The sequence below is a fragment of the Primulina eburnea genome, chromosome 2 (assembly GCF_022965805.1).
Source record: "Primulina eburnea isolate SZY01 chromosome 2, ASM2296580v1, whole genome shotgun sequence".
In the NCBI taxonomy this organism is placed as follows: Eukaryota; Viridiplantae; Streptophyta; class Magnoliopsida; order Lamiales; family Gesneriaceae; genus Primulina; species Primulina eburnea.
The window spans coordinates 45,559,692-45,583,010 of NC_133102.1; the positions used below are offsets into that span (position 1 = coordinate 45,559,692).

The 23,319-nt window shown below is 35.4% G+C and overlaps 2 protein-coding genes across 4 annotated transcripts; one reads left to right on the forward strand and one right to left on the reverse strand.

Moving 5' to 3' along the window:
- Nucleotides 1-1,469: 1,469 nt before the first annotated feature.
- On the forward strand, nt 1,470-6,244 carry LOC140823666 (NAC domain-containing protein 82-like). Of its 3 annotated transcripts, none has more exons than XM_073185120.1 (7): nt 1,470-1,666; nt 2,305-2,785; nt 2,982-3,256; nt 3,594-3,977; nt 4,860-5,234; nt 5,344-5,792; nt 5,874-6,244. In XM_073185120.1, exons 2-6 carry the CDS (start codon nt 2,629-2,631, stop codon nt 5,428-5,430), a joined length of 1,278 nt encoding a protein of 425 aa, XP_073041221.1. In that variant the 5' UTR covers nt 1,470-1,666; nt 2,305-2,628; the 3' UTR covers nt 5,431-5,792; nt 5,874-6,244. The 3 variants fall into 3 exon arrangements, with proteins under 3 accessions (XP_073041221.1, XP_073041222.1, XP_073041220.1); XM_073185121.1 differs by having other exon boundaries at nt 1,470-1,647; XM_073185119.1 differs by having other exon boundaries at nt 1,470-2,785.
- A 418-nt stretch (nt 6,245-6,662) lies between these two features.
- On the reverse strand, nt 6,663-21,875 carry LOC140823665 (callose synthase 5-like). The gene is given in 43 exon segments (XM_073185118.1): nt 6,663-7,334; nt 7,424-7,474; nt 7,835-8,632; nt 9,153-9,322; nt 9,325-9,381; nt 9,448-9,560; nt 10,020-10,103; nt 10,188-10,303; nt 10,381-10,500; nt 10,589-10,700; nt 10,794-10,983; nt 11,291-11,359; nt 11,435-11,557; nt 11,677-11,786; nt 12,280-12,431; nt 12,509-12,608; nt 12,725-12,819; nt 12,903-13,026; nt 13,505-13,665; nt 13,727-13,811; nt 13,921-14,015; nt 14,111-14,233; nt 14,788-14,874; nt 15,003-15,052; nt 15,124-15,205; nt 15,290-15,350; nt 15,439-15,491; nt 16,543-16,880; nt 17,038-17,152; nt 17,244-17,369; nt 17,458-17,536; nt 17,622-17,698; nt 17,774-17,911; nt 18,064-18,190; nt 18,291-18,382; nt 18,702-18,794; nt 18,884-19,012; nt 19,119-19,229; nt 19,329-19,425; nt 19,512-19,633; nt 20,386-20,486; nt 21,279-21,567; nt 21,715-21,875. Coding segments are annotated over 42 exon segments (5,736 nt in total). The 5' UTR covers nt 21,472-21,567; nt 21,715-21,875; the 3' UTR covers nt 6,663-6,917.
- Nucleotides 21,876-23,319: the final 1,444 nt, after the last annotated feature.

Consider the following 23,319-nt stretch of genomic DNA (forward strand, 5'->3'; position numbering starts at 1 on the left):
TGCCACTGGGTATTTTAGCTCTTTTCATTTCCTTGAACGGATGAAGGGATTCTTCCATATTTAAATATTGTTCATAAATGAGTGGTTATCATCATAGATTCGAGTCTTTTTTGATCAAACATAGAAAATATATACTATGTTTCAAATAATTTACTTCAATTTCAAATATTAACTATCATGGTCTTTTGATGTAGTCATTTATAATGACAACACTATCATTATCCATGTAAACAAATTACTTTTCAAATTAATATATTTCTCCTATCAAACGAAAACATATATTATACAAAAAAAACCCACATTATTTATATAAATTACAATTTTTTTTAATAGTATAAATGCATCGTTATTTTAAAAAAATCACAAATTTCTCAGAGAAAATTTGAAAACTAAAAAAACCATTACAAGTATCAGTGATACGATTGTTCATTGTGTGATGTATATATATTTCAGTATTTTACAGAGGTTTTTTGCAAATAACTTTAAAATAATATTTTTTCATGAATCAGGTCAAGTCGGAGACCTGTCTGATAAAATTGATATGTGGGATAGTATCTCATATGAGTTTTTTTGTCTATATAATTAGTAATTAAAATTAATAAGTAAATATAATGGTTTTGAATAATTACTTAAAATTATTCATCAGTCGGGCGAGGTCGGAGATTTATTTAACAAAATTGTCCCGTGAGACCAAGTCTCATAGGCATAGTCGTAATTATGTACGATAGGGCTTGAGACGAAAAATGAAAAATGAGTCATCTTGTTGCGAAAAATAATTGTAAAAATTCGTAAATAACAAATACAATAAAAAATACATAAATACATCACATAATCAGAAACAACATATTACATTAATAAAAAATCAACAAATATACATAAATAATATTCGTCTAATTGTTTTTGAGTGAAAACTATTTATCAAAAATGGTATAGTTTAAATTTCAGACTATTTTTTTGTCAATCGACATCGTAGCTAGCTCATTTAGTTTATCCTTTGATATTATTGATCAAATAATTTTTTTGATTAACTTCAATTCCGAGAAGTTTTTTTTTGCTAATGTATGGTTAACAAAATCCGACTTCTGAAAACTAACAACACGAGTTTCAAATCGTTTCAACTCATTCGATTAGCCATAACACCATGAAATAAATTCGGAAATCGAAAAAAATTACAGAGGAAATTCATAAATAGCAACTAAATTAATTATGATTTTTAAAACTTGAATAAACATGTGGTTTTGTTCATGTTCTTCCGAGCAGTTTCTCCTTCTTCCGACTCTTATCACAACTTTCCCCGGTTCAGGCATGAGTTTGGATCTCACAAACTGCCAAAAATATTCTAACATAATGGGCTATGGATGCTTGGATTTTGGCTTTCTGGTTTTGGCACATTTTGGAGTCCAACAAATTGATTGATATGAGAACGTGGAAATTTTTTGAATGTAACGCGTCAATTAACCAATGGGAAGCGTGTCTTCCCAAACAAGCTTCGCTTAAAAATGCTAAACCCTATTCCCACTCTCACTTTGCACTCACCCACAAATTGCCTTTTTCTATAAAACTCCTACTCCCTTGAAGGTTTCCCCCTCCATTTCACTCTCTACATTCATATTTCTCTCTCTTTAAGTCGCTCTCCTCCTCCTTCACGTCGGTGGTTCCTTTTAAGGTGTGTGGGTTTGCCTTTTTGGGTGCGATGAATTGGATTTGTGGGTGGTTTTTTCTTGGATCGGTTGTCGGATGAACTGGGATTTTTTTTTTGTTTCTTGCTTTTGATTCATGGGTTGCTTTCTTTTCCCGGTTTCTTGAGTGGTCTGGTGTTTGATGCTGTTTGATATATGAAAAATGAATAATTTTCTTCTTCTGTCATAGGTTCTGATTCCGTGAATTGATTGTAGGGTTTAGATGGGTTTTTTGTTTGTTCTGGATTATAGGGTTGATTCTTTATTTTCGGTTTCTTGACTAGTTTTGTGTTCAATATTGCTAAAAATATAAGAAAATCGAGTCCTATGGGCTTTTGGTTTAAGGTTATGATTGTATTGGATTGTTCAATCCGTCGTGGTCTGCTTCAAACCTCTTTATCTGGTTTTATATGTTCCATTGATGTTGAAGTGTGTTACAGATTGCTATTCTCTCTGAAACTTTCGAAATTGGAACTTGTCTGCGGAAAGAACTAAGAAAGATTCTTTGGATCTCGGGCGGATTATTACTTCCATTTTTTTGTCGTGTGTTGTGTTTTCTCTGTAAGGCCGTACTTTGCGGTCAGGAATTGCCTTGATGCATAACTTTATGTGGTGAACATGCTAGGTTCTGTATTACCACCAGATGTCTTTTGGTTCTAGCAAGAAGTATCATTGGCTTGTCTGGTGTACTTTCTGTTTGATGAACCTGGGGAGGCTTTGGTGCTGTCGAAAAGCTTTGTTTCGGCATTGGACTTGACAACATTTGCTTGTAGCATTGAGTGGGAGGCGGTGTATATACGTGCTGTCATAAATTTTCTTCTTTATTTTTTATATCTGCTGGCTGTTGCTTTTGGGAGTAGGGTTTGGTCGGCTGGAGTAACATTGTTCACGAACTTAGTTGGCGGGTCTTTTAATACTTGAACTTGGGGCGTTCTGTTGTCATCTTTTGATGGGGAGGACGTCCCTTCTTCCCGGATTTCGATTTCATCCTACTGATGTGGAACTGGTTATGTATTTTCTGAAGAGAAAGGTAATGGGAAAGAGGCTTCATGTTGAAGCTATTGCAGAGGTCAACATCTACAAATTTTGTCCATGGGATCTCCCTGGTTGGTATTTCCGTAGTTATGCATGGTTTTTTTAATTTAGTTATCTGTGGCATTTGCTAGCTATTTGTTAACTATAGGCTAACTGATGTGTTAGAACCACTTGGCCTTATCTTTTCTGTTCGAGTTTTGTTCTCTCTTTTGGATCGTTATGTCCTTACTTATTACAAGGGTATTAAGTATTTTTGTTTAATTTTAGATAAATCTTCCTTGAAAACTAAGGATTTGGAGTGGTTCTTCTTTTGCCCAAGAGAAAAGAAATATTCAAGTGGAGTTCGAGTGAAACGTGCCACTGAAAATGGATACTGGAAAACCACAGGAAGAGACAGGCCTGTTCGTTATGATAGCAGAACCGTCGGAATGGTGAAAACACTGGTTTTCCACATGGGACATGCACCTCAGGGGGAGAGAACAGACTGGGTCATACACGAATATAGAATTCTAAATGAGCAGTTGGCTGCTGCAGGGGTTCAGGTGTATATTCACGGATACATTTTTTTCCCATTTGGATTATGTTTTTGAACTTTCATGTGATATCTGAGTCTTTGAAATAGTAGGTTAAATCCATTTAAGATCAACTTACCTCTAGATTTCTATACCTTTGATTATACGATCGACACATGATCTTGGCTTAATTGTTCATATGATGTGAACTCATACAGATTGCACAATTATTCAACCTTGTTCTTTAGGTATGCTTTGGTTGATAAAGAATCTTTAAAATAGTGTTGGTACTCAGTACATTTAACACATTTTTTTGAATGACCGCAGATGTTCTATCTTGTATTTATTTTCTTGATTGTTTTGGCAGGATCTGTATGTCTTATGTAAAGTCTTTAAGAAGAGTGGTCTAGGGCCTAAAAATGGTGCCCAGTATGGAGCACCATTTGATGAGGATGATTGGGCTGATGATGATCTTGACTGTGCTCAAAATCATGGGATAACCTTTCCAGCTGTCATTGCCTTGGGTACTGCATCAGTTTTACCTGATGTGCAGAGTAGGTCTGCCATAACTGGCTTGCTTGATCTTGGAAGTACACCTGGGTTGCCTTCCACCGAAGCAGGTCCATCGTTCTCATCTGGCCCATCAAATAACGATGTGCCTATTAATGACTCCATGGATGAAGTTGTTCCATTGTTGGCACCATTTACTGATGAGCATTCATTGGCTTTCAATGAGGATGGAAGTCACATGGTAGGTGTCCTCGATAGTGAATTCTGTTTGTCTATGCTGAGCATACCTTTAATGTGGGTGAAATCATGAAACAAGCCCAATGTTGAAACCATATCGATGTTATTAACCACTTTTATTTGTTTTTAATCCTATTCCTCTGCCTACAATCAACATCCCAACTTGCTTAAGAGTCTGAAGTGCCTCAGGCGTTGAGCGATTCTTTTCTCCTGTTCAAAATTGTTCTAGTCTTGTATATCAATGATAGAGAAATGCCAGGTGAAGAAAACAAGATTTTTCATATGATTTGGTTATTCATTTAATAATATATGATTGCTAAAATTATTCAGAGGTCTATCACTTTTAATGCAGTAGTGTGATTCTCTTATCAACCGGTTCCAGTAAGCCATAATTTATAAGCTTGCCAATTTTTAACAATTACCAATGTAAGGGCTCTCCACTGTTTTCCTGTGTCTAATCGTAATGTTCTCCATATCTATTTGTTGCATCAGGCACTCTTCCTGTATTGAAAATATGATGCTTGCTTATTCCTCTTTATCACAGATTTATGTTTTTTTGGTCTAATCATCTGTGTCACACCACCACTTAATTGAGAGAATGTTAAGATGAGGCAACCTTGCCTTGAATTTTTGCTCGAATTTTATTATTTGGTCTATGTCCCATTGTCCTGGAACTGAGAATATTCGAGAAATTATGTGTAGAGATGCATATTATTTTTGCAATCCACTTGATTTATGTATTGTTATCTATTATTTATTTTTGAATTAGTCTAACTAGGTTTTTGGGATTGGTTGATGCAAACATCTAAGTTGTGTTACTGTCTTTCATCATTTTCTTTGCCATGTTTTAACTCAAGCACGTTCTTTCTTGATTTGTGCTTGGCAGGATGATCTTATTGGCAATGCAAAGGGGAATGCGATGTATAACAGTCCTGGTGACTTGGATTGTTGGGCTATAATCAATGAAGGCAATTTCGATTCATTGGTCGGAATGGATAGCTTCCCTCTGAATAGCATGCCACCGCCAGACGATTTATCCTATATAGAACTTGATGATTTTACGGTCCCATTGAATCGCTCTGCTGATCCTAGTGTGTCTGAACTGTTGATTTCTCCGGACATATTTGGATCTTTCGACCATGAAAATATGCCTGAAGGCACTTTTGCGGTTATGGCTCATTATGATTCTTGTGCAAGTCATCTCCCTGTGCTAACAGAAGGAGCTAGTGTGGAATATTTAAGTTTAGATGGACATCAAATGGTGAGCCCTGTGATTTGTTTTTCTCAAAATTTCAAGTATGATATATGTTTTTTTAATTGATATTCTCATGTTTTTCTGTATCAGTTATTGTTAAAACTTGGAATTGCAGGTACATGAACAGTTTTATGGAGGGTATACTTCAATAGGTTTCAACTCCACTAATGAGCAACCAGAGAACGTGGGAGATTTCACTTAAGATTTGGGACGTGGTATAAGTGGTGGCACCTAATCATGGTGTTGAGCCTCGGAAGTTTCGAAATCTTCTGTATTTTTAAATGGTTGGAACTTGGACGACTGCAGAAGGAATAAACTGCATCTTGCAAATATTTTCCAGAACAAAGAATGACTTTGCTAAAAATGGGATTCTGCTCGCAAAATGCATGGGATGACCATTTTTCTCAACTTCTGTGGCTTAGTTGTTGTATTAATCTTATTTCGTGATAATCAAGAAATGGCAAAAACATGCAAAAAAAAAAACGAAAATCGAATTTGCTTTCCTCTTATTTGAAGTGAATCTGTAGACTCATTTCTGGTGAGGCTGGCTCGCCTTTTTATTCGGTGAGTACTTCTGCTATTCTTTTTGGTGGTATTTTCCTACCACCATCTGCTCTTACGTTTATTGTGGCGGATCGATGCCAGGAATGCAGAAGAAAATATTTCATGTGTCCTTTTGGTGGAATGGGAGTCCATCCAACTTGCACGATGTCGACTGCAGTCACCTCTTGTCGTTGGTTCTCCTTGTGCTGTTCTTTACATACCAATTTCAAGTCGACACATGATTAGATTGTTGGACAGATTTTCAGAGGAGCTGGTCGTGGGCTGAGAATCCTCGGATTTATCTGTTGTTTATGTTTGTTTTATCAAGGGGTGAGTAGCAAGTATAACTTGGTAATTCTCGACATTATTAGTCATTTGCCAACTCCAGATTCATTGTGTTGAAAATTTGGATCATGATTGGAACGTGGTAGGATTCTTTTTCTACTTTATAATAAACAATCTGATTATCTTGATCTAGTTGTCTGCTTGGTTTCAAATTTACTTCGTTGATTAAAGTAAAGGGCAAAAGCAAATCCGATACCCCTTCTCTTCATCTTCATTCTTTCCACTTCAAAGTTCTTCTGAAGAAGGTTCTGTTCGCATTTATTTTAGATTTTTAAATATTTAAAAAACAAGCTTTTTTGTTACGAAATTGTATGTACACCCAGCTGCTACTATAAATAGATCATCGTTCTTGTTTGACATTTAAAAGTTGTCTACAAACCAACCATTATATAGACACGAGCATAGATGCGTTTAATTTGCTTTTTTGCTTCAATTTGCCCGATTCTCATACGCAAATTGTTTATTGGCATAATCTTCAGTTAGATATTTATCTCAAGCGATTTGTGCCAAAGTTTTTCAGAATTATGAGACACAAAACAATATTCCTTTAGTACTATCAATTTGACAGAAGCCAAGTGTCAAATCCCATAACATGGTGAAATTATACGATGTGCCCAGTAAATATGAGGGCGAGTCTCCTCGTGACAACATTTTCAACATTCACTTATCTTGATACAATCAAATGTTGCATCATCAGGTGTCGTATCCACCTTAAAAATGGTGTTACAGACTTACAGATTAAAGTCATGATATGGTTTAAAATTTTTACCTAGACTTGATGGAGATACAATTGAGGCTATATCATTTGTGCTTCTTTCCACCAGCCAGAATACGTTGAATCTGTAGCCCCCTGCTGAAAGCCTGGTTGAAAAGCAGCCTCGTTTGGAATTCGGATACAAAGGGGAACCAAGCCAAGACAGCCACAGGAGCAAATATTACTAATGCCATTAGATATTCATACCCTCTTGCTAGAGCTTTAACAGAAACCCACATTCCTAATCCCTTCACTAAAGGCCTGCAAGCTTGCGATAACTGCAGAAGAGCCCAGCCTGTTGGCAAAAACGCTACGAAACTGGCAAATATATCTCCTAGTGTGAGCTCAAGGAATTTTATCATTATCACAAGTGCGGCAACTAAACCGAAGAATAGGAATAGCTTTAGTAGTCTGAACATAAGCTGGAAATCGGCGCTGAATTTCTTCCTCCCCAACGACACAATCTGAACAAGGAAAACGTTTCCCGTCACGTTAGTACCGAGCTGAAAGAAAAGACGAATTACAAAGATTGATTGTCTGTTTCGTCACTGACCTTTAGGATGAGCATAGCAGCAACAATGACTAGCCAAGATAAACCATAAACCTGCAACCATGACATTAAGTTAGAAGACAATAAATGCATTATCTTTATGCGGATATGATGGTTATAAATGTTTATTTTAAAGTGAAGCCGAAGCTTTAAAAGTTTCTTTTTTGACTTCTTGACTTCAGCTTCTATAAGTGATTTTAAAACGATCAAAGCCCAACCACATATTTTCTTTAAGAAAACACTTTTTTTCAACAAAATACAATAATGGCATAATTACAGCTTTCATATATTCAAAACTTTGATATTCAATCATGTTGGTAAAGAAATTTGTAATTCAACAAGTTGAACAACCTGGCGAAAATGGTAAATGAAGAAACGTGATTAGTCAAATGTTAAGCAATTTCAAATGCTCACCATAAAACTTTTGTTATGTTGGGTGACATTCAACTGATAAACGATCCCATATTGGTATATGAGAAAGCGGAGAGTAAGGATGATTTCCCAGAACCGTCCTGACAGACCCGTGCTTTGGAGATGCTCTTGTTCCTCTTCCCACCAGGATTCCCAACTCTTGTTTGCTGGAACACCTATACCACCTCTGTTACTCATCCACTTGGTCCAATCGTCAAAATCATCCACTATCTTCTGCCATTCAAATCCAGAGGGATTGAAAAGAAAAGGAGCAAACAACCAAGAACCAACGAGAAACCACATCGAGAAGGTGAGGACTAGGTAAAATTTTGAGTTAGGAGCTGCTGAGCCATAAGCTTGATAAGATACGAGCAAAATCAACAGTTCCAGAGCTTTAGTGAAATGACTTCGCGAGTACATTCGGTAGTTCTCAGCAAACTTCTCATGTCTCACGACAAAACCACGCCCTGTGGCTCTGTACTTGGCTCCACCATGCAATATTGTTCTCCCAAAGTAATGAAGCTTTGTCCCCAGAGAAAAAGTAAAGAAAACAGATGCCAGTTGGAGCTGCATGATTATTATGTCTCCAGCCGCAGTTCTGAAACCCCTCTCAAGTCCAATTTCCATGAGCATTGGCAATGTCATCAGTATACCAAGTTGCACAATAGATTGTGATGCAATGACAGCCTTCAGAGCATCATCTCCCTTGGATCTTGCAAATCTTACTAAGGTATTCTCGAGTCCACTCAGTGAAAGATATAGCTTGCCATACAAGTATGCATACACTGTAAGGACCACCAGCTGCATGGCATAAAGAAACACTACAGTTTACTAAAAATTATTGCTAGAAGGAATCTTAACAGAACATATTCTCAACTATCGATATTGTATGACGATCATCAAAATGTCACACAAAATTAATTAGTAACCTAACATGTACTCACATATACTGTTCTTTCTAGCTGTATCAGAAGTCATACAGGAAGATTTTCCCAAGGCATTTATCAATTGAACATTCAACTATCATCTGCCGTGCTAGTACAATTATGCTAGTTAGTGATGAACATTATTTAGTGTATAAAAATTAATATTTAAGCTACCAAAAATCTTAGTAAACAATGAATCATAAAATCCATTTGTTAACCATTATAAAAAGAGAACAAAGAAAATCAAAGTTCCAAGTTGAGCCCTTCTAGTCTCTAGAACAATTCAACAGATGTTTACTCCCAATGAGAGATTTAAAGAAATCGAGTTTGCTTTTCGTAAGTCACTTTCCCAAAAAAGTTTATGGAGTATGAGATATGAAAGAGAAAACTATTACCATGGAGCTCACATAAAACCCAGTGGTAGTATAGTAACATGACAACATACGGAAGAAATCAAAACGATGACCCAATCTGTAGAGATCACGGCTGAGTGTCTGCTCCCCATTACCACAAGCAACCTTGGCTTCAAAAAGTGAGATTTGGTTTAGGCCAACATCTCTCCCTTGCCGACTTGGATATATTCATGATGAGTAACATTTCCACGTCTTAAAGTTGAATTAAAACCTTCAAAGAGAAAATTGTCAGAATGTATGGAGAAACACAAGTGTGGTTGTGGTTTTAAAAACTCACCAGCAAATATATCCTCACTAAGATTAATGCCCTTGGAAGCCTTACTGATCCCCCCACGAGTAAGGTGAAAAATTCTGTCAAAAACATCTGGATGTCCATAATGGAATCTCACCCTACATAAAACCGATTAGAGAAAAGGATATCATGTAAAGCCAACCTCAAGAAGAACGCCAGAACAATATGATACATGTCTGTATTTGAAGTGAAGTACAAGAGCAAGAATTGATGTTTACGGAAGCAACAGGTATCTGATGTAAGTGATGTGTAGTCACAGAAGTTAACAGAAGCATTAGTGGGAAGGGGGCAATGAATTTTTTTTCTCACATAACAGAAGGAACTCACACTTTCCTTTATGATGAAAGTTGTTAATATCAGGATGTGCCAATAAATTAACACAGTGAATTCAAAAAACTTTCGGCAGCAGTCGTAAGATATTTAAACCACTAAGTTGCAGACGACGAATGATGTCCCCCTTTGAAAAGACACAAGGTACATAATTTCTTAGGCTATCTGCAGGACCATATACAAAAATAATTTTCACATTTGCTGAACAGTGCAAAAAGATCACGTACTTCAAAGGTCTTGCAAGAACTCTCTGACCAATGGTGACAAAGCTAGTTTCTTGATTCGACATAAACCAAGCCAGAGACGAAACACTGAAATTAAATGTGTGAAAGATCTTAGAGAGCAAAACCTGAAACAGAACCAAAATTTATAGGAACTTTTATTTAATATCCAACCTTCCTGTGAATATATGCTCGCGAACACCCAGGATAGTTGGCGGTCGCACTCCGTGGTCCTCATTAAATTCCTCAAGCAAGTTGCGCATCTTGAAGGCTTCTTCCAAGTAGTTGTCCTAAAAAACGAAGGCAATAAACAGTTTTAGAATGGGAAGACCTGTTGGTATATTACTCAATTTAGACATTAAATTACCTGGTTCATATCAATGGTCTGAAGAGCTTCTCCACGAGTGAAAATGATAGCATGATTTTGATTTTCAGGCTTCCCTTCTCCCACCTTTGCCGACCCAGGCAACTTTATACGATAGATTTCCTTCAGAAGGGAATAACTTAAACTGAATCAGATCTAAAGACCAAACTAAATCGGAGGGGATAAATTTGGAGTTGAAAATAATACTCACCTGATCAAGATTCTCAACAGCTTTTACCAATACAGAATAGTAAACCTTTTGGTTTTTTCCACCTTCTCTTTCTTCAACTTCATCTATATATGCTACACGGAGAGATGGATTACTGCACGAATAGAGAACAAGCTTGCAATCAAACGAGCTCGTAATCTTAGTATAGTGAATTTTTTAACAATGAACTTTCCTTTCTACCACTTACTTAACCATGAGATTTAAAATATCAGTTGCACGACGATCTCCACTTCGCTTCTGGTTTCCGTAGTTCTGGCAGGTGGCAACATAAGTAAATTTCATGTCAGCGACAGCCTCTAATTGAGTGTACACTGATCTTTGACTTTTCTTATCTTCCTCCGATGGTTCTGTGATAGTTTTATAGCCTTCAAGTATCTCTGTTGATTTTAGGAAAGAACAGTCAGAAACGGGCCTGAAATACCAATACCATAGGACTGACTGCAATAGATAAAATTAAATTGGAGACCTGTATTATCAAAGAAAATTCAAAAAGAAAAAAAAAACAACAAAGAACTGAATCTTGCTGACACTATTTGTTTCTTGAAAAGTATAAATTAGAAGTAGTCACTTTAAGTACTCAGACTTCGACAAGTAATAAGAATAATTTTTACAATTTTCGGCTTTCTATGAATTATAATTCTACAGTGTGATCCCCTTGCAAATATGATGAGAACATCATCTTACCATCTTCTGTTGCCATGTCAAGAAATGCCTGAAGTTTCAAGGCCCTTCTATAATACATCATCCCTCTAACTGCGTAAAAATAATTATTGTCAACCTAAAACTTGAAGCAAAAAAAGAAGACCAGTGAGAGGGAGGGAAACTAACTTGTTCGGCAAAGAGTTTGTCCTCTCAACGAAGCCCAATGGCGTAATTGAAGAACATTTTCTTCATTTTCCCAAATTTCATATCCTTTGCAATTTATACGCTCCATGAAATTATTCCATTCATCTAAATGAAATGTTAATATGATTAATAATTGATGATAAAAAACTGGAACACAGGATCAGAATAACATTGCCAAGAGTAGTTAATTTTGTGTCAGAGTCAGGTCTAGAAAAATTGTAAACCTGGATAAATTTTTTGAAGGTAATATATGATCGACACACCATCTTCATTCTCCATATCAAGGTCACTCTTGGAATAGACAGTCTCCTCACTGTAGTATGGAGTCATAACACTGCCATGTAAATCGATTTGGTTAACAACAAGCAGAAGACATTTCATCGACTCAACAGAAAATTCATTGACGCCTAACAACTATAAAGAGACTCAAATATGTTCCTTCATCAATCTAAACAGAAAAAATATAATACCCAATATTTCTTGACGAAATATTGTCTCGCAAATAGAAGTCCAAACTCCCTTTAAAATGATGACAATGATATAATGACATTGTTGAGAACTTGAGATCAACCATGCATTGATATTTTTAACTAACTTTTTACAATGCTAAACCTTTACTTGCTCCCTGACACCGGATTAATTGTGTTTTTCAAAAGAAAAGACAATCATAACAGAAAAAAATAAGGTAACTCAGAGAAGTTTATAGCTGGTGCTCAACAACAGTAATCAACAATCTTATACATACCCACCCACCCAAAAAGGAGCAAAATGAATAGGTCATGAACAAACTATGTGTGCATGCATACACCAAGGATATTAAATTGGACCTGAATGACAACATTTTGCGAACTCGAGGCGCACGAGGCATGTTCATAAAAAGTGAATTTGAGAAAAATGCTATCCTCCGGCGTGCTTCAAGGTTTGTTGGCACATCCATTGCAGATTCTTTTACAGTTAGGAGAAGATAGAGACGTCGAATCTATTAAAGAAACACATGTGACAGTTCTCAATTTCTGTATAAGAACTAGAAGTTGGTATAACTTAATATATGCGTACCTGTTCTTCCCATTGAGCTGTATTTGGGGGAGGGAACACAATGTTGGCAAAAAGTTGTTTTCCTGTATCCTTGCTGTTATGAACGAGTTCGGCCAATTCGCTGCATCCGACAAAGATAATAAATTTCACAAGGCGTCACTAGATAATGATACAACAAAACTCGCTATCTTTAAAAGTAGCAAGTCATGATGCCAAAATATCGTAAAGTCTACCAACCGGATCTCATTCACTATCATGTCACGGGTAACTACTTCTAACATATCTTGAAGCAACAAAACAACACTATCTTTCTTGGATGGATCACCATCTTTCTGCAAAATATGCCAAAATGTAGGAATTTAAAAACTTACTCGTGACAAGTGTGATTTTTGCTACTATATCATGAACTTCTTACCAATATATTGACAAGTTCCACAAACTTTTTACAAAGATCTGGTAAAGGTTTCATTCTAAAATTTGCAAGGAATGTGCTCTTCGAAATGTTACTTTCGACTTCTTTTATGATAACTCCGATTATCCTGTTACAAAGACAAAGAAGTTAGAACTCTGAAGCCAACAACGATCTAAAACCAAACAATATATTGAACACCTAATTTGTCAGATAATCCCAGAAGTAAAAAAGCTATGCTAAATAGGAATCAAACCAGTGTATACAAAACAAAGATTATAAGTTGGATACCTTGGTACATAGTTTAGCAACAATAACATCGTGCATGGAATAGGGGAAGGAAAGACTCTTTGAAAGAATTTAAATAGAAAGGGATTAAACATAAATAATCAAGAAGAGCGATAAAACCATATATTATAACCATTCAGAAGATTCTCATTTAACCCACGCATGGGATTGATAGGAAACAAAGGCAAATAAGACATGCTGAAAACTGGCATCCAGCATTCTCCTAGTGACAAACAATTCACGTGCATAACATGAATATTTGAGAGGACAAAATAATATGAATTTAGCCTATAAGCTCCATGAATAAAACTAAATACAACCTTTTCTCAGTTTCTCCAACGATCAAGGCATTAAGAATGAGTTTAAATGACTCATAGCACTCTATGACAGCACATTTCATATACTCATCGGCACAAATACGCTTCCAAAGGTCAGCATCCTTTGACCGAAATTGAGCTGCCATATCTAATGCAATTGGAATCTGCAAATGCATGGAGTAAAAGGACAGCTCAGAAAAATATAGAACTCAATTGTGAGGGTACCTTGCTAGCAAGTAAAAAAGGGGGCCACTGAATCAATTTCAGGCTTGGATCTGAGGAATAAGGAACTAGCAGCAGATCCATCTCCCTGGAAGTAAATAAAAACATGTTCAGATCGTTCTATTATAACAGAAAAGTTGAACTAGCGAAATAGAAATATGATAGGATGAAATAATCAACTTATCTGTGAGATTTACCTGTCACTTATGAGATCTTCTTCGCGGAAGCTACATATGATTTCATTCCACAGCTGAGCAAATTTAGCAGCTTCACTTCTTCTACTTGCAGTAACCTACATAAATCAGGAAATGTATCAGTCAAAGATTGGGGATGAAACTCACCACTTGGGCTATAACAAATTTATCTATTGTTAAAGGGTGAAAAAACCTCAGTAAAGCGCTTAGAGAGAGAGAACCCTCTTTTCCTAGTTTTATCAGAAGGCACCAAGTAAGTGTTGAATGCACCGGGTAAGGACTGGAAACGTGACCTGAGCATGCTGAGAGTTCGAATCTGTGGAGACAATGTGGTAATTTATTGACCCGAAATAGTGAGTGTGTGTGAATAAATACTAAAAATATCAACATCGTTAAGTTAAATCAACAGCGTCTCCAAGGAGTGTTTCCATTACCAAATAATTGATACACCCGCAACAATCAAAAAGAAAAAGAAAAGAGCTTGACTTTGATAAGTGTTCAAGAACTCTCAAGTCATCAAGATATATGTATAAATTAGTTGCCGAATGATTTTGTACAACAACACAAAATAATGAATAACAAAAGTATTTTATAATCTTGACGATATAATTAACCATGGCTTGTGCCTCACAATTCTCAAATAATAAAATTGTTTCTTTTCCAGAAGTTTATTCCTCAGCCTATTTTGCAGCTGAAAAACATTGTGTCAATATGAGCTCATATTTTCACTTTGGGTATGGTGATAAAAGAGAATCAATTTAAAAGTTGAAAAAAGTTTATTGGATACGATTATAAAGACAGAGAAATGCCCGAATAAAAATGGAGATCTGAAACAACCATGAACTAAGTGAGTTCAGTATTGTAAATTACCTCTCCAAGTCGATCAAAGGCACCAATGAAACCTCCGTACAAGGTAGAGTATATAGCATACCAGATTTGGAGGTCCATAAAGTAAACCTGCATGAAAGTAACTACAATCATGCAACATTTTGATACAAAAGAATAAAATCGAATGAAGATAATAGAAGAAAAAGTTGGATAAAAAACAATAATGAGAAATATTACAAGAAATCAGAAAACCATACCATGATGACAGGTACCCAAAGGGCAACAATAGCTCCATAGCTGTGCTTGGCTGTATTTTAGGAGATGTTGTACATGTTCAAACAAAGAAATGGCAAAGAATTTGTGGAAATGAACACATACCATTTGGGAAAAACTCGTGCCAAGCATATTCAACTCGGTGAATGTCCATTATATCTTTGGTGGGCTTCACCAAAGGTTTAATCTGGAACAAATGACAAAATGAATATATGGAAACCACCACAACATCTACTAGTTTATAAATCGGTGGAAGAGGATATGAAAGTACCATTAGAAAATAGCTAAAGGCAAACTTTGAACACAAAAGCAGCACCCAAAATAAAGTGTATCTGTTATTGTGGTGATAATATAGAGAAAGTTCAGTAAATATTAATGATGGAATAGAATGAAGGAATAGAAAATTTGGTTTCAACATACTTGATGAGGGTAAGTTGACTTTCATGCATTCCCCTCCCGACATAGATTCTAGGCTGCAAAATGATAGCAAGCTCTTTATATAAATTATACGGTCAAAGTTCACGCAAGGGAGTATGCATATTATCAAGTACAGTTAGGTTCACGAGAGAAAGATGGATCTTCTTCAAAAAAAGAAAGAAAGATGGTTGTCTCAAGCAACAGTTCGAATATCTGTCTTAATCAATCTTGCTTCCTCTTACTATCAGCTCTCTTTCCTACTACTTCATAAGAATAGTTCCGCAAACTCCACATATACTCTAACATTACCCAATTGCAAGACCAGCAATGGTAACTCATATGAAATTCTGAAAACTTCAATGCTAGGCTTGATGATTATTGAAAATAAATCTGATCAAAGTTGTTTCTCACTTGAGTATTTAATCACAATAAAACTATAATATCAATAAAAAATTGTGCTAGCATTTAATAAATTTGAAGAAGGAACTAAAAGGACAAGGAAAGTAAACTTAGGAAACTCGGTAGAGAGTCTGAAGAAGTTTTATAATCAAGATGAAGCAAGCACGTAAAAATATGAACTCTACACACATTCATGCGCAACCTCCTTCTTTCACTTATTAGAATCACGGATTTAATGAGACCCGATGTTCTTCCCTCATATTTACAAGGAGAGAAGTACAGATGCTAACGTTCTAGTTAACTGACAATGTGCTTATTGGAACTGGGAAGGCTTTTTTAGGATAAGTTTCTCATGCAAAAATCCGAGCTAAGCTTATAATAGATAGAATGGAGCTCACTTTAATCATGAGTTACTTGTTATCTGACGTTTCTCGTCATTTCTTGCGGTATCTTCTTATTGACATATCAAAATATTTGATAACTAATAAATTAAATGTACTATTTTCCATCCAATGAATACCAAGTGTAGAATCTAAATGTGGTGTACTCACTTGACTGTCAAATATCAAATATTAGTTTCCTAACAAGACAATTGGCAGATAGGGAAAAATCAAGCTATTTTGAGTTTTGACAAAGAACACTTTTAACGGTAGTCATGGGCAAAAAACTATGCTAGCTCAAAAGTAGAGGAGGAGGCAGAATATATACCTGTGACCACCATAGAAGAAACCTAACAATAAGCCAATCAGAGTTCTCGATCCAGCGACGCAACATTGGGAAAATAAAGAACATCGCTGCCAATAAATTTGGTAGCAGGTATACAGCCACCACCATGATGTATAAAGGAGGCACACCCTTAATTTTATCAAGGAACGAGAGGACATCCTTGATTTTTCCAAATGAAAATGAATTGTTTTGGTGCATATAGCACACTGGAAGGATTATGGACCATGCAAGACTGACAATTATCTTCAGAACATTCCTTGAGACATGAGTAAACTTCCATCTAAGATACCCCGGGAAGTTCAGAATGAAATCCAACATACCTAAAAACAATTTTATCAACTTTTTAATCAAATAATAAATAAATTTCTAGCCCCCAATTTCAAATGAGTTTGTTGATAACGTGAATGCGGAAATAATTTATTATTTAAAGTTTAATTTGGATATCACTATCTCCGCTAGAAAATATGAAATACAAACTCTGAAGGAAGCGAAGAAAGGCCGCGGTGATGAAAATACTGGACATTTTATATACGACATTTTTCTGGAAGATATCAAACACCGAGAGATCACTCCATGCAATGATAATCATGATCTGCATTTTAACCATTTCGAACTTTAGCGAAAACACCCAAAGTAGTGAAGAAAGCCATGATACATCAATTTTATCCTTTTTTATGAGATACCTGCAGACCAAGAATGAGAAATGTCCAGAGACGATCAAAACTTCGAAAAATATGCCAAAATGATCGGGTTTCAGCAAAGAAAGATTTTCCCAATTTTCCTGGCTTTCTCCGAGGAGCACGTTTTCCCTGAGATACAAATAATGTAATGCTAAGAAATCAAGAAGGAATAAACTCACTCCAATGAGGTAAACAACCCAAATAAGCTTGATTTTACCTGCGGCATCTCTCGTATTGATTTGAAAAATTCACCATCATCACGCATAGGCCAACCCAAAGAAAAGCAGTCCGACGACCTATAAAAGTTTACCATATCATACAAAGAGAAAGAAATGAAGTTGAGTTGTATCATAAAATATTAATATTTCTTTCACTTTGTACCAGAAATACTCGTTCAGATCATCATAATTGCACCAAGCTGAGTGGGGGGCTTTCCCATTTTTCGCTTTCTTGGATTCCTATTAGACAATTAACATCATTACCTCCAAAGCAAAAAAAATAAGCTATATTTATAATTTGCCTGTGCAATATACCTTTTCAATCACTCGATAAATGGGGGTTATAACTTTTCGTAAAAAAGATTCGTCGTCCCCACCATAAGAGGGCTTGATGTTTTCTCCTGTGACAATGCTAACATTTCCAGCCAAGAGTCCATGCAGTTCATATGCCATCTGAACACGAATTCATAAATTAAAACTGCACTGTTATAAAATCAAGTATATTTAACTCCTTCATTCAAAGGACGTGATATTCCTCTGATAAACATCTATTTAATTCTATGACACTGATTCATAGACATTAAAAAGGAAAACAAACCACTCACATTATGAAAAATGTAGCATAGACACTCTGGCATGAATCGCAAGTTAGCTGCTTCACCCCAGATAAGAAGATAAAGGCCCATGTAAAGTATCTTCCTCTGTTGCACTTCCTGCTGCCCTTGAGGAAGCCTATGAATATTAAGGTGAAAATATTAATTATCAACCATCAGGCCAATTCTTAATTTTATCGGTTAAATTGATTGTATACCACAAAATCCCATCATCTCACCTTAAACTGTGTTTTCTCCCCAAGTATTTACACCATGTCTTGTAGTTCTTGAAGAGCTTGTTGAGGAGAGCATCAACGGCTCGATTGTCAAGCTACGGAAAAAATCGATACAGGTTACATATGCAGCCTAAATTTGATTACATTTGTCCACAAAATAAATAATGGAAGTTACACCCAATATTACATCCAGCTCGTACACATTGAAACCAAATAAGGCTAGCAATAGAAATGAACTTCAATGGAGTTGATTTACAGCAGTAAACACGTGATATTTAGTTTTTCTACGACAACAGAGGTCCAGAGTGAATCAAATAGTTATTGAGATGCATCTTATAACATATATGCCTGGTACATAAGACAAATACCCCAGATTCCAATGTAATCCAAGAATAAATCAATGGGAAGACATACTATGTTTTGTGGTTCGGGCTTGGGGATTAGCCTTATGTGAATATTAGCAAGCAACAAAATCAAATGCTCCCTTTGGTTCCTGACATTGTCCCTCTGTAGATAGAATCCAATGTTTGAAAATTGTTATGTAGAAGTATGAATTAACTATCTCATTCTTTGACATAGCAATCAACAAAACATGCCTGAAACCCAAACATGGCTCGCAGCCAATCAAGGAGGTCCAACTCCCCATTTTTTTGCTTTTGCTGTTCAAATGAGGATGGCCAAGTTAAGCCATTGGTATTCCGTAAGGCAGCCACAGAAGCTTTAACCTGCCAGCATTAAAGAGTGAAATGTCTTAATAAATTTTGACTCGCTACATATGTTAAAAAATGTGTCTTTAAATGGGTCAGCACACAGACTGTAAGAACAAATCACCTCTTCCAGCTGCATTATGGATTGTGAAGCACCAGCAGAATCCAGGGGGAGAATGTTATATGGAGCATAAATTTCCTTCTTTGCCTGGACATCATTAGCTGCAGCCATAATCTGTTCAATTTACAGAATCAATTTGCGGTCAAATGAATAACTCGTCAGAAGGTGTTGCTAAAATCAAATACATGTTAATTATCAGCTTAAAAAACCAACCTCGGGAGCAACTTCCTCGACTTTTTCTGTCTTATTAACTGCACAAAGTACTTCAAATAGCACCCCTGCTGTCTGGTAAGCTTTTCCAAGCTGAGCTCTGCCAAACCAAAAGGCAAATGAAAAATCAGAGAGCCTGGACTACATAGATGTTCAAACATAACTCTCCACAGAAAAATGTGATACCTGTCAGCTTGCTCCCCCTTGTTAAGTGCCACAACATAGTGCTCATAGAATTGTTTGTAAAAGCTCTCAATTTCCCGAGCATCGGTCTTCTTGACCCGAGATGCAAGAGTTGATGCATTGTCCTGAATAGCATGAACAAGGCAAATATCATGTTCTATTAATTTCTGTTATAAATAGCATTAGCATATGGACAACTCGACGGTTTTGTCACCCACTTCTTGCAGAAAATGCCAACAAAAGTAAGGATCATAAAAAAATATTCATAATTCATTAATCGAGTTTCATATGGTGGTTTGATCAAACTTCTCTACACACATTCATCATACATTCAAATCCAAGAAAACCAATTACAGTACCGACTATTGATTCTCTATTCAGGGAAGATGGTTCTTTCCTCACTAAAAGACACAAACATTCCATTCTTTGCAGCACAACCAGAGATGTCCTAGATTTCTTTGTGTAATCATAAAACACAGCTGAACTTATAACAAATGAAACTCGTTATATATCTTTTAATTAGGGGTTCCAGTTTTTTGTACACAATTTGGCAAAATGACTATGGAGATGGCATTTCCATTATCAGCTAGATAAAGTAAATAAATTTAAATAACATTTCTTGATTTATAAATCTAATAAAAACATTTCATGCCAGTCATAAACATATTTAATAATAATTGTTAAATTTAAATTTATACACAAACACACACACGTGCTTTGGAGTTAATATCAATTAAATTTTCTGACAGTGGATCACCTAAAAGTTTTTTATGATGAAGAATTACATTTTAAGAAATTAAATTTTGTTCGAAGTTGAGAACAACCAATCAAGATGAAGATGTAGTGGTAGACCATTTAGTGTTAAGTGTACTCTTACCCTTTCTAGCCTTTGATGGAGACTGGTTTTAAATTGTCGCACACCACGTCCACTAGAATTTGGGTCCAACCTGTGTGCCTTCTCAAACGCATAAAACCGACCTGGAATGTGTTCAAAACAATTATAAAGAGTGTCAATATTGATTTTTTTTTGGGGTTAAAATAAAAGTTCATAAAATATTTTTTGAATGAAATAAGTTCACAAAAAAGTGTTAGTTTTAAATTTAATAACACACATACACTCTATTGTTACTTTAACACAATGCGGAACTTAGTAATTAAGTGTTCTAGAAAAATGAATACATGATAAATAAATTAAACAACATTCTGAGGACGAAGGCCAAAGGGGCTCATTTTGCTAAACACATCTTGAAAATTTTAAGAATGTTCTTAATTTAAAATTAAATTACACTTGTAACTTTCTATTCTAATAATAATAATTATTATTTGTAAACAGGATCAATTATGTCAAAATATATTTTAAGTAATTGTGTTATTTTTTTGTCTCTCAATCAACCGGTCGCGGAACTCGGAAGTCACGAGTTAATCAAGCGACAGCTAATTAATATAAAAGAATTATCCTTTTTCAAATGACGTCATATGAAATTTAATTCTTTTTTCAGAAATAAATGTGGACTGATTGACTGTACGACCAAATTTATAACTGAAGAAATCTATTGATGTTCGTCTATGATAATAATTTTTTTAAAAAAAGAATTTACATTAGTTTTTTTATAATATTTTTTTAAAAAAATCTACATTATATATTTTTTTTAAAAAAATTATAATTCTGTAAAATGTTTTATTTGATGATCAAAAGTTTAATCGAATGCAGATTATGATGAATAGGAAGGTAAAAAGCCAAAAAAGTGCAAGAAACGAATGGGAACGTACAAAGGTAGGCAACACGGGGGCGTTCGTTCTGGATTTCAGTGGCGACGCGGAGGATGGGGGCAATGGACGACTGTAGCGAGGAGGGAACCACCTCATTGTCGAACACCTCCATGGAGAACGTCGTGGTCGCAGCGCTGCGCGACGGCCGCCGAGTCAGCGCAGACTGATCATGATTCCCCGCCGCTGACGCCATATTTTCCGCCTGCTCAGCTTAGCCGAGCCGCAACACTGCCTCGATTAGCTAGAAACCCTCCCTTTCCTCCACTCTCTGTCTCTTCCACTCCTCCGTCTGATCCATATTCACCACGTACCCCAATCAATCAATCAATCAACAACATCGACATCGTATATTAATCAAACCAAACCAACCAAATGTCAAAATAGAAAGGGTGAAAAATGCATGCATGAGGAATATTTATGATCGGACGATACTTACATCAATCAAATGGAATTGGAGTTGAAATCGGAGAAAAAGAGGAACTAAGCTACGCGCATGAACCTGGAATTCGAAGCATTTTCAGTAGTAAAAGGAAGAAATAAGGGAGGGAACATGTATTGCGCCATTTTTGAAGTTGGTTGGCTCTAATGGTGGCGTGAATTGACGGTTGGAAGAAGCTCAAAAATATGAATGGCAATCCGTTATTTATTGCTTCCCTCTCCATTTAGTCTATTTTCATTTTGACTATTTTTATTTTGCTTTCAAGGATTACATAGTTCTTTTAGACATAGTTTGATACATATGATAAGATAAGCATATGATATATAATATAAGGATAAATAATATGTATGATATTATATTTAATGTTTGGTATAATTTTAATAAAAGTGATTAAATTTATGTATTAGATTATAATGACAAAATTAACCTTATCATAATAAATTTTATAATTTCAAAGTTGTTGCTTGAGTTCATATTTTTTATTTGTTCATACGCCGATAGTGCTTGCATAATTTATTTATTTTTACCTAATTTTATATATTATATAATATGATAATTGAACCCTTGATTTTGTGAGTCAAGTCAAATATCAATTTTTAATGTTAATCGGATGATACTAATAAATTTATTAATATTTATAAAAATTATTTATATAATTATGTCGAATTCATTTATATAATTATCATTTTATATAATATATAAAAATAAATAAAAATATTTATTTGATTTTAATTTCTACCTATTAGCATAGATTTATAAAAATCATTTATAAATTGAGGGTAATTAAATCATTTAGGCATAGTTTGGTGCACTTGATAACTAAGTGATTCATAATTTATCCCTCTTCAACCTATGTTTGACTCATTTTTTAAAAGCCCACAAAAACTAGATGGGCCCGTGATGATGTTGGTCTAGCATGGAGAAGACATCCCACCAAAAGTTAGGGATATCTGCATGATAAAATAATAAATAATATGAAATGACGTTATTAACCCCCAAAGTTTTGAATCGACAGCAACCCTAAAATTTCATTTTACCTTCTTCAAAATTCATTTCTCTCTGAGGCGGCGAGAGATAGAGAATCGAGGCTTTTGAAGCCGCTTCTTGTGGAGGTTAAAGGATATTAACAGGTAAAACTTTGGTGTTCTTCAATATTTTAATTTAATTTCGTTTGGATTGAAGAATTTATTTGGAGTTTGTGGAAGTGTTGATGTTTTTTGAAGTGTAATGCTCTGGGTTGTAGTTGATTTTCTCATATGGGCTGTACTAGCATGCAACGGTTTTCAGAAACTGAATCCTCCCATTAACACGCTCGAGAATTTTATTTTGTTTTCTTCTTGGTTGTCTGTTTAAGTTTTCCAGTAGTGTCCTATCAACTGCAATAACGTTGGAGCAATTAGTATTTAAAATATCTTATAATGATTTTATTCAATTCATGGGAAGTATTCGAAAAAAACAGCTAACGATCGCCTCCAATATGATAATGAACTTAATAATATCGCTGGAAATAAATACCATTTCACTAATTATTCATGCTGTAATGGGTTTGAACAATTCCCCAGAACACGTAATTGGTGTTGTTGGCTGAAGTTCTTCTATTTC

What these genes read in the sequence shown, in the direction of transcription:
- LOC140823666 (XM_073185119.1), top strand. Translation starts at nt 2,629, where the DNA reads ATGGGGAGGACGTCCCTTCTTCCCGGATTTCGATTTCATCCTACTGAT. An exon ending in TTGTCCATGGGATCTCCCTG is followed by an intron (nt 2,786 to 2,981) that starts GTTGGTATTTCC and finishes GTTTAATTTTAG; the next exon opens with ATAAATCTTCCTTGAAAACT. An exon ending in GTTTAGATGGACATCAAATG is followed by an intron (nt 5,235 to 5,343) that starts GTGAGCCCTGTG and finishes TTGGAATTGCAG; the next exon opens with GTACATGAACAGTTTTATGG.